Source organism: Eurytemora carolleeae, unplaced genomic scaffold (assembly GCF_000591075.1).
Source record: "Eurytemora carolleeae unplaced genomic scaffold, Eaff_2.0 scaffold122, whole genome shotgun sequence".
NCBI lineage: Eukaryota > Metazoa > Arthropoda > Copepoda > Calanoida > Temoridae > Eurytemora > Eurytemora carolleeae.
In genome coordinates, this window is record NW_019396131.1 from 264,538 (window position 1) to 281,477 (window position 16,940).

Genomic DNA, 16,940 nt, shown 5'->3' on the forward strand with positions numbered 1-16,940 from the left:
TGCCCGATGAGCCTTCAATTTTAATAGGGTAACTCGGTCAAACCACAGGAATGTTCTTAGCTCGGTTATAATTTCTTTGTTGAGTGAGTAGACTTAAAGGAGAAAATCTTATTTTCTAGGCAAAGCTGGGTTCCAAACTTGTAAATAATAAAATTGTTTACCTCTACAAACCGGTTTATCCCTGGGAAACAAGGGGTTGGTAGAAACCCGGTTTTCTGTTTCTCTCCTCGACTCACCTTCCCTGACACCTAGACAACATAATACAACATCAAGGATAAATCAGGGAATATATTTGGTAGATTTATTCACCCCCCCCCCCTTCCCTCCATACGATTTAGGTGGGGGGGGGGGGTGAAAAAATTGGTTTATCGCCCTAAATCCAGCGAATATCCTTAAAAAATACGCTCCGAAAAAGAGGAAAAAAATAATTTATCCAGGGGGGATGATTTGTATAAGAAAATTTGACGAAGGCAGACTTTCAGAATAAACAACGAACGTGGTTGAGATGCGATTCAATACTGATTTTAATTATCCGTCTTGAGTCGCATCTTAACAATTTAAAAACCATTTCGCACTCTTCAAAAATTATCGTTTTTCAGGGTTATTTGTTTTCAAAAAGTGAGATAATTTTGAAGCCGTGGATGAAAAAAAATGAAAAGTAGGACATCAAAGGAAATTTTGTTTCATTCTTCTGGTATACTTTTGGAATACTTTGAACCCAAAAAAGCATTTATTTTCTCAAAATCAGCGAATAAATCCTAGAAAACGGTTTTCATATAGTGGGGGGGGGGGAGGGGATGATTAAACACTATATAATATTTTTATTTATTTTTTAGGGCTTAGCAAAACATTTCTTGTTGATTGGGGGAAATACTAAATTTTTAAGGGAAAAAAATGAATAAGGTAGCATTATCTGTTTATTACTTGATACTAAAACTGATAAAAACTTGAATTAAGATCTTTACCTGGCTAGGCTGGGAGCTAGCTTTACTAGAACCCGCCTCACTTTTCATCTTGACAGGCTTAGAGCTCACTCTTCATCTTAGACGTAGGATCAAAAATACTACATTTTTTAACAACTTAACATATTAATGAACAATAAAAGTCTCTGAAAAACCGAGAAAATAAGAACTTTCGGCTAGATAAGGGTTAGCTTATGTTAAGACAATTTCTGGGCCGAGCGCTGCGGCTAGGACAAGCAAAGGGGCCGAGCACCGCGGCTAATACAAGCTAAGGGGCCGAGCGCCGCGGCTAGGACAGGCTAAGGTGCCGGGCGCTGCGGCCACATGACCAAAGATAACCATATACAAAATTGATAGGAGGGGGAGGGGGGGTCCAAAAATCGTATACTAGGAAATTACCTGTACCTTTAGCAAGGGTTTTGAATAGTAGAAGAAAAACGCATCAAAATAAATATTCGCGTTGTTTAGTTATAACAATCGTTTAAATAGCTTAACTACAAGCTTTGGTTTAAATTCTGCTGGTCTCTAATCTTAACTCTTAAACTGAAGAATGTGTTAATTACATAATAATTACATCATCACATGATAAGCTGACTTAAACAACAGTTCTTAGTCTTACTAATAACATGAGTAATGCATTGATCGTCACCATTTTGAAAAAGATTTTTCTTAAATTCTGTTCTTCACAAGTTCGTAAATTGTCTGGTTAAAGGCTGACCGAGCCCTCTTCACATTGACGAGATTTTAGAGATTTTAGAGAGAAACATTGAGAGCTCTGTTCTAGGATTTGCGCAGTAGATGATTAAATAGAAAACTGTGTACTGTGTCAAAACTTTCAATTTTTTTCTCGGATTTCACGATTTTAAATGTCGTCTTGAAAGGTTAGTGCTGTCAAAACCGACCTACTGAGAAATCTAACCTAATGATTGAAAAGTTTTTATAAAATATTGCAGTTTGTGGTTGTACTACGTAGCACTTTAAGAAAAATATAATTAAATTAATTTTGGCGCAATTAGTATGCATGATAACTTTTTATTCCTTTATAAGACAAGTAGATCATTACTTATTTCTAAAACCTTGAAATTTAGGCAAGTGAAAAAAAGAATAATTTTAAGAAAAAAGCTCATTTTCGTCTTATAAGAACTTGAATTGTATTTGTTTAAATCATAAAAAATGTCAACTAATTTTTAGTATCGGTAAGGGGCTAGTCTGGTTGATATTGTAACATCTACATTTCTACCTGTCTATCTATCTATCTATACGAGCATATATCTACCTATCTATCTATCTTTATTGTACTGTGCTCACCTTGAGATTTGATCAGCTGTTCACACAAATATTTGTCAACAAAGTGAACAAAAGCGTGAAACGAAGCCAATCAATTATCAAGCAAATATAAACAAGAATTATTGATTCAACATTTATATCAAGAAATTCCAGGTTTAATTCGGATGCATCTAGAAGTCCAATTAATTACAGGTAATAGTAAGTAAAATGTATTATCTTAATTAAATAAACTATGATGTGAAGTAGTTTAATTGTTAAATGTCATAATAATTCATAGAGAACGATTTTTGGGGTCCGTCCTAATATACGATTTTTGGATCCGGCCCTCTTCCCCCCCCCCCCTCCTATAAATTTTGTACATTTAACCATTAATTTTAAGTTATTTCGTATTATTTTAGTGTTAGGTTAGGTTAAGACAATTTCTGTGCTGAGCGCTGCGGCTAGGACAGGCTAGGTGGCCGAGCCGGGGGGGGGGCGTCGTAAAATCTTTCTCTAGGACATGATCCGACACATGGTTAAAGTCCTAGCCGCGGTGCTCGACCCCTCGCCTGTGCTTGCTGTGGTGTCCACACATTGTCTTAACCTTACCTAACTCTGACATATAAATATAATTAATTTGTGTTAAAAACTAGTATCATTTACAAGATAGATAGAGTATCAAATGTACAATAGCTTTCAGATCTTTAAACCTTTATTTAATAATTTTCTTTATTTTTTATGTAGCAGAAATCCGCAAGTCTCTTGACTTAGAAAGCGCAATTTAATTAGTAATTTATTTTTATTGAGAATATTATGGATATCTTAATTTAAATTCGAATTATTTAAAAAATATTTTTTAATTATGTAGATGGGAGATTCTAAGATAGAAGGAGACGCGGTTCCTTTCGTCCAACTAGTAAGTGTTAGTATTTTCTGTCTTTATTATTCTTATCAATATTTTTAATATTGCAAAATTTATGACAGTATAATAATCAAAAAATGTTACATAAAAAAGAAAATATGTTAATTTAGTGTTAATGTTTTTCCAAATCAAAGTAAAATATGTAGACTTCAGAATAGATGTTTACTTCACGTTTTTGGTCTGGGTTAAACTTTTTTCGCCATGAAGAAGTGCTGGGGAGGGGGGGGGGGGTTCTTAATAGTCAAATCCTTACTATAACAGATAGATATGAGTTTTTGAATGACCTATTGCATCTTAAGAGGAAACGGGTCTGGTCTTTTTTTAAATGAAATTTTACTCTGAATTTTTGTCTGAAAGACTTTAGAAGAGAAAAAAGAAGATAAACTGAAAGAAGAAGTTGAAGAACAAAATAAAGAAAAAGAAGAAACTGTAAAAAAGGAAGAAAGAATGGATTCAAGATCTGAAGATAATAAAGCAGAAGAAGAAGCTGGAAAAAAGAAAGAAAGAATGGATTCAAGAGTTGAAGATATTAAAGAAGAGGTCCAAAAACAGGCTTTCCAGGTAATCAACAGTTTTTTTTGTAAAACAAATATTTAAGCTACAGGGTGTCCCAATAATCATGGGAATAAAAAAAGACGACTTGAAAATCGGGTTTTATTTATGATAGTTCATTATTACAAATTATAGCGTATGAGCGTTCTTACTAGTAGTTTCCGAGACTAGTAGTTTCCATTTTTTTTTGACAAACTGGGACACTGCTAAACTTGTGTTTATGAAATAATGCTGCGTGGAATAAAGACAGAAGTCATCATTTAACTCTCCTGCTTATTGGGACACTTAGTAGGTACATAGAGTACATAGGTACAGGGGTTAACCACAATACAAGAGACTTCAGAAACGACTGTACGAAATTTATTTATCATTTGATGTCACATTCATGTTTTTCTGCAGTGGAAACATTTTCTTTCACTTTCATTTACAATCATTAAGCATATTTTTAAAATAAATTGAAAGCAGAAAGCCAAATTCAATCTTCAGACCTGCGTACCTAAGGAGTTTCAGGTCGTCATTAAACTTTGATCTATTGTGGGTAACTCTGTATATTTGATTTTACTGTAAAGCAAATTTAGTTTTTACCATGGTAGGTTGAAATTAAACTTGTCAAGTAAAATGGGAACACTGCACAATTGCGGTGTTTTCTTTTCATTAAAATCATAATTTGAGCCTAACAGTAACAGTCGTCTTCCTAATCACAGTATTGAGGGAAAAGGCCGACAGAAGAATCTTTTACCCTACAAGGAAACATTTTCCACCTTTTTTTTGCAAAAAAAATAGATTGTAGAAACTTACAAATTCTTTAAACATTTTATTTTTGTCTGTTCCTTTTTTCTCAAGCACTTAAACTCTCATTAAAACCTCGAACATAAAAAAACAACACTTTTTAATGTAAACATATGTATATAACGGTGTAACCATGGAGCACCGAACCCCAGCACATGTGCATATTTGAATTAAAGACAAGTTTTTCAAATGACGCACGGATAGACCATGGATAAGGGAATTCCCTAAATTACAAATTAGGATTAGTAGGAAGTTTAAATTCCAGCAGGCGAGGGGGGGGGGGCTGTTCGGACCCTCACACTTCACCTACCGGCTACCCACTCTGTCTATTTTAATAGTATTTTCTTCATTTTTAACATGAAAAGACCTGTATAGACGTAATATTTTGTGCCCATCAATTGTAAACGTTACATATGGCTTGATTTAAATCAGTTCTCTATCGTGTCGATTCACAACGAGGAATATATCGTCTATTTCCGGTTTAAAGGGACAGTAAGCATAATTTCAAGTGATGCAAGCAATGTCTGATTCACAACGGTACCCATGAAACCTTTATCTTTAATTATAACGTGAAAGAAATTGAGTTTTTTTTTCTGGGTTTTAAAGTAGATTCTGATAGTTCATTAAATTTTAACATAATTCGAGTCTATCAGTCTTCAAATTTTAAACATATTAATATCTAATTCAGTCTTGATCAGACATAGTTTTGCTGGGTACCTTTGAAAATCGGGCATTGCCATCTTTGCTTGGAAGGTCACTTTAAGTCCGTTTAAATAGACATACATTTTTTTAAATAATCAATTTTCTGAACTTACTTCCGTGTCTCTCCAAGCAATTTAAAAAAAAACTGCAATTAAAAATAATCAGTTTTTAGATATGAAAACAAGGATAACCTAGTAATTTGCTGGGACGAGGGTTTAATGGGCACTATTTTGAATCTTTAAATGAAGAAAAACTTGAAATTACGTTGGCTATTCCTTTAAGTGAAATTTTTGTTTTAAAAATTAAAGAATATGAAAATTCTCTTTTTTTTTCCTAAAAACAAAAACTGTAATTGTTTTTATGAACATTAGAAAATTTCATTAAAATTTAGTTAGCGTTTTTTAACAGCTTACACATGGTTTTGCATGGTTAAAAAAACAGATAAACTTGGTTAAAAAGAAGAACCAGAAAACTCTGAGCCGACTTTTAGAATCAAGTTATAACTTTAAAAAAGTCCAATTAGCATGGGATACAGATAGACCAGTGCAAACAGGCCCATTTATCTTAATTAATGAATAAATAAGTGTCTTGTAAAACTATTTGCTTTGTAATAACTCCATTTATACATAAAGGGAGTGTTCGCGAAAAACTAAAGGGGTTAAAGGATTACGGCGAAAAATTATCGATGTTTATCGCTACTGATCTAACTTTTATCTATGTTGCGTCGATAAGGAGAAAATTGTTAAAAACAACTCGCACCGAAAAACGTAACGTCCATGCAAATTCAGAAAGTTGAAACATACAACTCGGATCGTAAAAAATCAATTTAATTCCAAACAAATCATTCAGAAATTGCAACCTATAATAATCAATATTTTTATCTGTATTATATTCAATGCACTTAAAACGACGATTTTTTCCGCTAGGCCATGTGGAATCATTCAGAGCCTCGAGAGCAGACACCTGGCGGCCAACTAATATCGGCAATGTATATAAAACAAATAAAAAATATTATGAAATATCTATATATGAGTTCGTCGAAAAATTATCGATGATTAAAGGTTGTATTATCTGAATGATTTGTTTTGAATGAAAATGATTTTTTTACAATCCGAATCAAATATTCCAACTTTCTGAATTTTTATGGATGCTACTTTCTTCGGTATGAGTAGTTTTTAACCATTTCCTCCTTATGGAATCAACAGATGTAAGTTTAGTAGCGACCACCATCAATAATGTTTCGCCGTAAGCCTATACCACCTTTATTTTTTTGCGAACACTCCCTTTAAGTAAGTCGTCATCCTATTTCAAAGTTTTATAGTTATCACTGTATACAACAACAATAACAAATAAATTTTTAATTTGCAATAAAAGATAGACCAGTTCTTAAGAAAAAAAATTTTATTTACAGTGTTTGATCTCTATATCCACTCAGGCAACTTAATGAAGGTCAAAGAGGGGGGGGGAAGGGCCACCTCACTTTCTTGAGAATTTAAGAATCTAAAGTTCTAGGGCCAAAAAAGGGCAGATGGTGAAAATTACTTTTTTTGTTTTACGAAACTGAACAAAGTTTCAAAAACAATTATTTTCTGAATGTATAAAACACCCAACACCTTTTCCTTTTCCAGGCCAAATATTTGCAAAATTTGTCAAATTTTAACATGAATACTGTAAAACAGTTGCAGAGATTGAGTTATTTGAAAAGAATAAGGCCCCAGAACCCAAAACTTGAGACAGCATATGTTTATGAAAACCAGTTTTGGAACCCGGGTTTCACGAATGGGGGTAGGCAGTTTTGTGGATAACAATATTTTTGTTATGAAATATAGTTTTATTTCGTTTCGTCATATTCTCCTTCTCCATTATATTTGGAATCTCTGAAATCAAACTTGACACAAATGTTGAGACCTCAAAAAGGAAACTCGGGAATTTCTTTCAGCGATACTCGTTTAAGGTATTAAGGGGAGGGGTATTTGTAGTGGTTTTAGATGTATGAATGAAGTGCACTAGAGGAAAACTAAATTGTAATTGAAATTTTAAAAGTTTAAATTTCTTATTTAGACCAAATCTGTTAATTTTAACATTGAGTTATTTGATATGGCCCAAGGGGTTACCAAAGGTAATCATGGGGGGGGGGGGTATTTGTATTGGTTTTAGGTATAGAAATGAAACTCCTAAATGAAAACATTTTGTAAGTGAAATTTTAGAACTATTATTAAACAAAAATCCGTTAATTTTTCATCTTGAAAAAAGATTTGATCGTATTATTATTCTTAACCCTATTAAGATACTAAAGTGGGCCAAACTCATTGTTGTATGACGACATTTTATGTCCCAAGTATTTAAAAATAATATATATATGTTTACAAACATAGACTTGTATTTAACTTAAATATAGATTAACGTAAATTAAGGGCATTTCCCTCCTTTACTCATCATAATTCTTTATTTTGAGGTGCATGGCGGCATATCCCTCCCTCGCTCGCAATAAGAAAATATTGTGAGGTTCATGACAAAATCTTCCTCTCTCCTTTGTCGTTAAAAAACATTGAGGTTCAAGGCTGTATATCCCTCCCTCCCTCGTCTAGGTTATAAAATTGCAAGTAGTTAAACTGACCAGTGCACACTGTGAACCCAGAGCCGGTAATAAAAGACAGGGTTTTGATGAACTAAACTACCAAGTTTCCTTTTTGGAGCGGATACATTTGTGTAGATTTTAATTTGAGAAATGAAAATAAATACTTAGTATTAAAATAAGAAAACATTTTCACAAAATTTCATTATTCAATTTAATAAACCGGTTTTCGATCTTTAGTTCTTGTCAAGGTACTAGTGCAAGGAAAGTTAATTGCGGTCGCGTATAGTCTGTGTACATATTGAAACTAGTTCTCTCTGGGCGGAATTTGTAAACAAGAAAAGATGCATCAGTGTTCCCAGGAGGATAAAAACATTTAATTTTGAAAATTCACATAATAGTTTCCTAAGACCAGAATACTTCATAGATTATTTTTGTGAAAATGGATTCCATGCTAGGCCTCGCCATCCGTCTTGTTTACTTTTCCGCCCAAAGACAGTACACTGCGGTACTGCAGTACCTCTGAAATAACTTTCCTTTCATTGGTTCTCGTCTTTCGTTGCGAACTCAGGGTTGAAAAAGGTTATTGTATACAAATGACTCATAAATTAAAATCAGGAACTTGGGTTTTGTGGTTGGGATGACGCAATTTTGTAGATTTAACATTTTTGTAAAAAAAAATATAATTTCATACGATTCTTATATGTTTCTAATTCTTCTATAAAAATGTTCACTTAAATGTTAAGAACTTAAAAAGTCTCTTACATTTCCGGCTCTGAGTGGAAAAAGGTTTTTGTATACAAATAATATTATAAGATATTAAATTTAAGATAAATGTGATTGTCCATCTAGTGACATTATAAAGTTTTAGATTTTTGTAAGGTTAAGAAAATTAGGAGAAACTGTACTTCAAAGCATTGAAAATAATTGAAATGACCAAGCAAATTACAGTATTTTTTAAGATTAAGTATAAATCTGTGTGTCTCATGCAAAAGAGTTATTTGTTAAAAATGCAGAAACCCCAAGATAAAGTTCTTATTTCGTCTTGGGTTAAATTAAATTTTTCTTAAAATAGAATTGAAGTCAAGATACCTTTTTACATCAATTCTTTTTGATATTCCATATTTTTTAGAACCCCACACAAAAAATTGCAATATTGTTTGGGGTTGAGTATCCCATAAGGATCTAAATAGCTTTCATTTATCTGGGGGAGAGGGGGGGGGGGTAGTTCCCATCTATGAACTTTGGAGGAAATGATCAAAATGACCGTGTTCTTGTTCGTCATGTTTTTTACCATACTCTATGGAAGTAGGGTGGGACAATGGGTGGTGTATTTTTCGACCTACGCAAATCCGCTATACTCCAGACCTTCGCCAAATCCGCTATACTAAACATCCGACATACTAGCACGTGGTTTTCCAGCTACTATATGGACTTGTGGCCGCAGCGCCCGGCCCCCTAGCCTGTCCTAGCCGCAGTGCTCGGCCAAGAAATTGTCTTAGTCTAACCTAACCCTCAAATAGTACAAAAATAAGCAGCTGGCTTAGGTCCGATATTGCAGTAGGTCGGAAAGTTCAGTAGGGGGGAAATTGCGTATAGACGATGTAACATTACTAGGTCAATGTACTGAGTAAACCTAACGTACCTAAGTAATACCTTTGATAAGGTGATTCCTCATATTATACTCTGAGTCACTGTCAGTCTTATTCTAGCCTCCATTAGATTAAGTTTACACAGTCAGAAATACACAATGATGTTCCCGTATTTGCAGGTCTATTTTCTTAACCTAAGTGGGACCAATAAAATTATAAAATATGAAGACGACATTTAAGCAATCATCTGTGATTTTGATCTTGTTATTATAAGGAAAGAATTACTCCAAAGCTTGAAAATAAACTTAAATTAAGTAAAAGGGAAAGCTTGAAAATAAACTTATTGTTTAAAGGGGAAAAGCTTGAAAGTAAACTTATTTAGTAAAAGGGAAAAGCTTGAAAATAAACTTATTAAGTAAAAGAGAAAAGCAACTTCTTTAGATAAGAGATGCCCTCTTTAACTTTTGAAAAACCGGTTTTATTTTTTGCGCATTTCTGGTGTAGATGGTGTCATACCAATTTAACTAATGATCGATTCAACGAACATAAGTTTTGAATTAATGTTTATTAATACTATCATTCAAAATTGCTATAGTCCTCAAATGTGATAAAATATGTTTTTAATAAGTTCATATTAACATGATTGAATTTATATTTGTTTAAATGCTCTTAAAGCCGGCTTGGGAACAGCTGACTTTAGTTCAATCGGATATTAGTCCAATCGATATAGCATTGCATCTGTAATTGCATTCAAACTTAACTCTTATACAGTAGGGATATAAAAAAAGAGGATTAAGAAGAAAATCAAAAGTGTGTCCATTGGATAATCAGATTAAGCATTTGGGATTAAGGATATCTTATTCTAAAGTTTTCAGCTCAGATCTATTTTCTAAACTATTCTCTAATATTATCAGGTCTATTTTCTAAACTATTCTCTAATATTATCAGGTCTATTTTCTAAACTATTCTCTAATATTATAAGGTCTATTTTCTTAACTATTTTCTAATATTATCAGGTCCAATTTCTAAATTATATTCTAATATTATAAGGTCTATTTTCTAAATTATATTCTAATATTATCAGAAAAAAAATAAAATAATATTTTGGAATGTCTTTACTTTTTAGCCAGCTTTTAGTAACACAGTCAGTTGATTTCTTTAAGTATGTTTAAGAAAGATTAACATTAACCGTACTTTTAATATGTTTTTTACAGTTGTCCATATAATTCTATTTATGTTCCTAAATGGGATCGGGGTTGAAAGTACATTTAGTTGGCATACAAATACACTTTCTATGTGATTGTGAACTTTGGCAAGTTTCTTGTGTATATGTATTATACATTAGAAATGTTTAGTGCATTTGGGGTGTTAAAATATATAAATATCAGTAATCAATATAGGAGATAAATTCTGATATACAGAAAAATAAACACTTTAGATGTTTAATTTCTGTCCCTAATATCAATAAACATTTGGGATTGTATTAGATGGAATTATATGGACCCCTGGTTTTTTTTATAAACATCTGTTTTATGGGTTTAAAGACAAGTAGACAAAGCATACGAACTCTATACACCTGTACTTACATATGCAGAAAGTAAATCAGTAACTTGTAAACCCAGAAACCAAGTGCAAGCATATTTTTGATGGGAGGGAAACATGATTAATGAGATTGTACTTGAGAAAATGAATAATTTCTGTGCGGTAAATGTAAACTTAGACTAAATTTTGTGAAATCTAGTTTTACAAGATATAATCCTAACAGGGGCGTTTACAGGAATTTGTCCAGAGGGGACTTCAAACTTTATTTCTAGTGGGGATGGGGCTCAGAACCCCTTGGGGTCTGAAACCCCCTAGATTTCACCAGTCCAATGGGAGGAGGGCTAAGTAATGTTATGAGCGGGGGGGGGGGGTAATTGGCCCCCACCCCTCTTTTAGGCCTCCGTGTGTCAAGATATTTGAACTACAAACTACAAACAAGCTGTTTTAACGCTTGTAACTATGATTTATTTACTTTTAATAGAAAATTATAAACTTTGCCATATTTTGGAGCGGTCGATATTGGTCATTTCAAAATCCCATGTTAACGAAGCGGTCGATATCGACCACTGTCTCTATCTTTAAAACTATGCATTGACTGAAAAAAAAATATATTTCTGTTCTTCAGGGAAAATTTCTGCAAAAATTGTAAATTTGAACAAATCATTTTGAAAAATGTGGGGTTCGGATATAGACGGTTAACTGTTATCAGCTCAGGTTATTGAGTATATTTTCAGCTGTGCACACCATACTGCTGTATATAGTATATATAAAATATAGTTGTTTAGAGTGTACAGATACAGTATACAGTATGCAGTGTGCTGTATGCGGTATACCGTATGCTATATGCAGTATGCAGTATGCAGTATGCAGTATGCAGTATGCAGTGTGCAGTATGCAGCATGCAGCATGCAGCATGCAGTATGCAGTATGCAGTGTGCAGCGTGTTGTAAACACATACAGTGTCAGTACAATATGCAGTACAGTATAACACTACACCGCAGTAAACATTTATAATAATTATTATTATTATTATCAGAAAGAGATGGAAGGACAGAGAATAGTTGTTCAAGGGGGAAATACGGTCATAAATATTACTCCCACATTCAATATGCAATTAGGTAACAATCCCTTTTTATAAATATTACTCCCACATTCAATATGCAATAAGGTGACAATCCTTTTTATAAATATTACTTCTACATTCAATATTCAATTAGGTAACAATCCCTTTTATAAATATTACTCCCACATTCAATGTACAATTAGGTAAAAATCCCTTTTTATAAATGTTACTTCCACATTCAATATACAATTAGGTAACAATCCCTTTTTGTAAATATTACTCCCACATTCAATGTACAATTAGGTAACAATTCCTTTGTGTAAATATTACTCCCACATTCGATATACAATAAGGTAACAATCCCTTTTTGTAAATATTACTCCCACATTCAATATACAATAAGGTATCCCTTTTTGTAAATATTACTCCCACATTCAATATACAATAAGGTATCAATCCCTTTTTGTAAATATTAATCCCACATTCTATATACAAAAAGGTAACAATCCCTTTTTGTAAATATTACTCCCACATTCAATATACAATAAGGTAACAATCCCTTTTTGTAAATATTACTCCCACATTCAATATACAATTAGGTAATAATTCCTTTTTATAAATATTACTTCCACATTCTATATACAATAGGGTAACAATCCCTTTTTTCAAATTTAAACATTTTTATTGTGTTTTTATATTCTAATAATGGTTTTAAGGAAGTGATAATATTTTCTTCAAATTCCATCTTCTCATGTAGAGCAATCCCGTTTTATAAATATTACTCCCACATAAGACAGCAAAAATGTCGTCTTCCTATACCACAGTTCTATATGTTCCACTGTATATACAGTAATTACACTTAAAATCTCATCTTGTGGAAACAATAGTATTCATTTGATTTTTTAACTTTTATCTTTATAATTTTTCTTAAATAATTTGAACGAAGTGAATTTAATTTTTCCAAAATGTTATTTTTTTACCTTAGCATCATTCACGAACTTCTCATGATTTATCGGATTTTAGACTGAACCTTCAATGGGAGGACTAAGTAAACCGCGCATATTTGTACTTTTTAAGTGTTATTTCGCTAGAAACAGAGTGATAGTTCTTCTTCTAAAAATGTTAAATTTTGTCAATTTTTATTTTTATTTTTTACTCAGGTCCGTCGTTCACTCAAGTGACCGGATACCAGCCAGCTGGGTTCCAGGGTCAGCACGCTTTCCTGGCGCCAGGTCAAGGTCAGGGTCAACCTTGTCTCCAGGTATACTGGGTTTATTTCTTTTTAATATTTCTTTTTCAGATTTACTCTTTTTTCCTTCTACTTCATTCCGATTTCCTATTTCCTTTTTTCCGATTTACTCTTTTCTTCTATTTCTTAGTTCCTATTTCTTGTTTCCTATTTTCTATTCCTTTTTTCGATTTCCTATTCCTATTTTGTATTATTTCTTATTAGTCAAAGGTTTAAAGTGTGAATCGGACATGACACATGATCTTTTGTGTGTATATATATAGCTCTGTAATTGTCCAATAAAATCCTTAAGAAAGTTAAAAGTGTATATCTTATGTACTATGTAGGCTCCAATACCGTCTCGAGACCTCCTTTATCCTTTGTACAAATCCCAACGAGTTCTCTCAGAAGACGACATTGATCAAATTTCTAAGGTAAAATCGTCTTTGCAAACAGAACAACTATTTGAATAAAAAAATATTAATTATTAATTATTTCTGAATTGTAGCCTTTTGGGTGAATTCGAATTAGTTAGAGATTTTAAATTTTTTATGATTAATTATTTTTTAGCAAATGGGAAAGGGGTGGAAGGATGTCGGAAGCAGATTAATGTTTAATTGGAGTCAGCTTGAACAATTTGAACAAGATACTTCTTCTCTTTCACAAGCAGCATTCAAGATGCTTTATAGGTTGGATTACAATTGTTATTATTACATTTAAGGATGAAGGAATAAGTGGTCAGGCAAATGTTAATGAAAAAATAAATGTAGACAGACATTAGGAATGAATAAAAAATGAAACGATGAAAATAATGAAAAATGTACATTGTTAATTCGTTAAAAATCCGCCAAATCATTTTTAAAAATCTAGCAATCAAGTTCTACAGCATCGACTCTTCCATAGAGAATAGTAGTTAATGACATCAGATCATTAGATTTGATAATTTAAAAAAATTTTATTTGATAATCAAGGTTCTCGAAAGCATTTTATATGTTTTAATTATAAATAGTCATCATTACCAGGATTTATATTAAAGTTTCGTTGGAATAAATAGTTACGCATAGATGTAATTTAATTTAAAAACTGAAAATTGAAGACCATGTATCAAAAATGAAACTATGAAAAAAGTAGGATTTAAAAATATATCTATACAATAAAACAAGACATCGTATATATATATATATATATATATATATGTATGTTGCTTATAGCCGGCCAAACGGCTGGACCGATTGAGCTGAAATTTTCCGTGGTCACTAATGGTGGCCGGAGTCTGTTATAGGCTAAAAAAATCGAAAATATTTGTTTTAAAATTTGAAATTAAAAAAAAATTCCGCAGGCAGCACCGGGCTCTTCAGCTTGTTGAGTTATAATTGATCAGCCATTTTAGGCTAATAAAAATCATGGAACATAGATAAAATTAATTAATTAGATTAATACATTACAATTATGGTTTACAATTATATACATATACGTAATTATTTAATCCAAAAATACTTGGAATTAAACTTGGTACAACAATTATTTATATGTAAAACTAAAGAATTGTTTTCAAATACTTTGATAATAAATCAATTTACTTTATTCTTTTTTATTAGTATAGCAATCTTATATTATAAACTTTTGTTTGCCAATACACTAACTCCATCTGTGCTTAATAAACGAACTACTTCTTTCTCAGGTAGAAACAATTGATTGCCGGATTTATTGAAATATTTTGGCGGATTTTTAAGTTTTGACGATTAAAACTTTTATTATTATTCGAGTCCATCTTCATTCTTAAATATATTTGTTTTTTGTTACTATGGTGTGTATTTTCTTGTTAAATACTGTGATTGTTTTTTAGATGGATACAGTGGAAAGATGAACGGGCTACAGTTGGAAAACTCACAAAGGCACTTTTTATGAGTGAAGAGTTCGACGCCATACGAGTTCTTCATGCTTGATCTAACTAATTTCTTTCATTATTTAATGAGTGATTGACTCAATGCTAGTAAAGTACTTAATGAGTTTATAATTCTATGCTAGAGTGCTTTTTAGTAATGAACTCGATGCTATTCGAATGCTTTATAAGTAGCAGGATTGATGCTGTTAAATTAGTAACAATTAAATGCCTTCTTAGAACTTTCTTTTACAAGAAATGCCACCAAGCGCCGTGCATTTCAAGTCAAGTTTTGGTTGGATATAATAGAGAAAGTACGACTGTCATTTTGTTGTTCTTAGGTGTACACTCTAAAACCTAAAGAAGGGTTTTATTAAAAATTACTGAAATTTATTTGTTTATTATCAAATCAATCAATAAATTCTCATTCCATGATAAAAAGAAATTAAGTTCAAGTCCTAAAACTAAATTGTTAAATGGGTTGAAGACATAATTTGAAGTAACTCTATTTATAGACTGGCATGTATGATTTACACCGGTACCCCCTAAATTAGTTGTCAAATCAAAAATTGGAGTTTCTGAATTAAGTGATTCGCGCATTTCTGAATTAAGAAACAATGCAGGAAACTATGTGAAATATGTAAATTATGTGTAGCATTTGTATTGTTTAATCACAAAGCAATCTTGTTTTACTTCTTGCTTAAATGGGACTGAAAGCGTGATTTAAAGAGACACTCCTAGCAAAGGTGCATTGGTACCCTTGAAACCTTTGTCTGATCAAGTAAGAACTAGATATTAATGTCATAATTTTGAAAACTAATATATTTCAATTGGGTTTCTCTAAAAAAGTGACTTGCGCATTTTTAAAGCAAGAAAACATAAAGGAATTATCAAAATTAACCACTTATAAAGCTTAAAAAGAAATTCTTCCACATTTTTCATAAAATAAAAGTTTCAATGGTACCGTTGTGGATCGGGCATTGTAGTTTTTTGTTTGTAGGGTCACTTGAAATTACGTTAAAGTCCTAAAGTACTGTAAGCAAGCTCTATAGTTCAAGATGATATTTGATCTAAAAATTATTCTGTAATGTCGTCTTTTCGATATTTATAAGACAGGGAGAAAGCCTATTCTACGCCGACTACGTGTAACTCCTTTGGGCTTCTGTCTCAGGGTTGTTGTGAACGAAACACACACTAATCTTGAAAAGACGACATATAGGTATCTGTCTGTTATCTATGTCCATAATGATATTATCATATAGGTATCTACACTACCTAATATATATGCTTAGTACACTCAGTCTATGCAATGTTTAACTATAAATATGCATCTTTAAGTTAGCAACTGAATTGTAAATAATTGTGATGTCGCATTCATTTAAAACCATTTGATTTAGCAGACATGTTTTTTGTTGCAATTTTCCTAAAAAATAACGATTTTAGATAATCCTTATTTGAAAAATGATGCAAATAGCTGAATTAGGATTTGGATAACAGTGGGAAGCCATCTCCAATTTTACATAGTCAATGTACAATTTTATGGGTCCCATTGTACACTTTAAGACCTGTAAAATTGTACACTGGGACCCATAAAACTGAGTGAAAGACGACTGTAGGACTCATGGTAAACAATTTTCAATAGTTCAATGAATTGTGAATACAGCAAAAGTGCAATTTACACAGACCCGTTTCATTTAAGACGATTTTTTCAAGTGATGTGTTTGACACAAAAGTTTGCTTGAATGCCGTCTTCTTAATCCACAGTTTTATAGGCACCACTGTATTGTTTAGGACCGAAACCTTCCTAAATAATTACAATGGAAAAATACTCCCTCGATAAGTTTGCACATTATACATCTCATGTA

At 32.2% G+C, this 16,940-nt stretch overlaps 1 protein-coding gene and 1 long non-coding RNA gene across 3 annotated transcripts; one reads left to right on the forward strand and one right to left on the reverse strand.

Moving 5' to 3' along the window:
• Positions 1–218: 218 nt before the first annotated feature.
• Positions 219–1,227, reverse strand: LOC111695856 (uncharacterized). The gene is made up of 2 exons (XR_002763958.1): positions 966–1,227; positions 219–248 (listed from the first exon to the last, which is right to left on the reverse strand). It is a non-coding gene; the product is annotated as an uncharacterized LOC111695856 (long non-coding RNA).
• Positions 1,228–2,251: 1,024 nt separating this feature from the next.
• Positions 2,252–15,803, forward strand: LOC111695858 (uncharacterized). Of its 2 annotated transcripts, none has more exons than XM_023465316.1 (8): positions 2,252–2,441; positions 3,097–3,150; positions 3,508–3,711; positions 11,939–12,020; positions 13,126–13,226; positions 13,541–13,627; positions 13,764–13,882; positions 15,040–15,803. In XM_023465316.1, exons 2-8 carry the CDS (start codon positions 3,097–3,099, stop codon positions 15,137–15,139), a joined length of 747 nt encoding a protein of 248 aa, XP_023321084.1. In that variant the 5' UTR covers positions 2,252–2,441; the 3' UTR covers positions 15,140–15,803. The 2 variants fall into 2 exon arrangements, with proteins under 2 accessions (XP_023321084.1, XP_023321085.1); XM_023465317.1 differs by having other exon boundaries at positions 2,253–2,441; positions 3,097–3,144.
• The last annotated feature ends 1,137 nt before the right edge of the window (positions 15,804–16,940 follow it).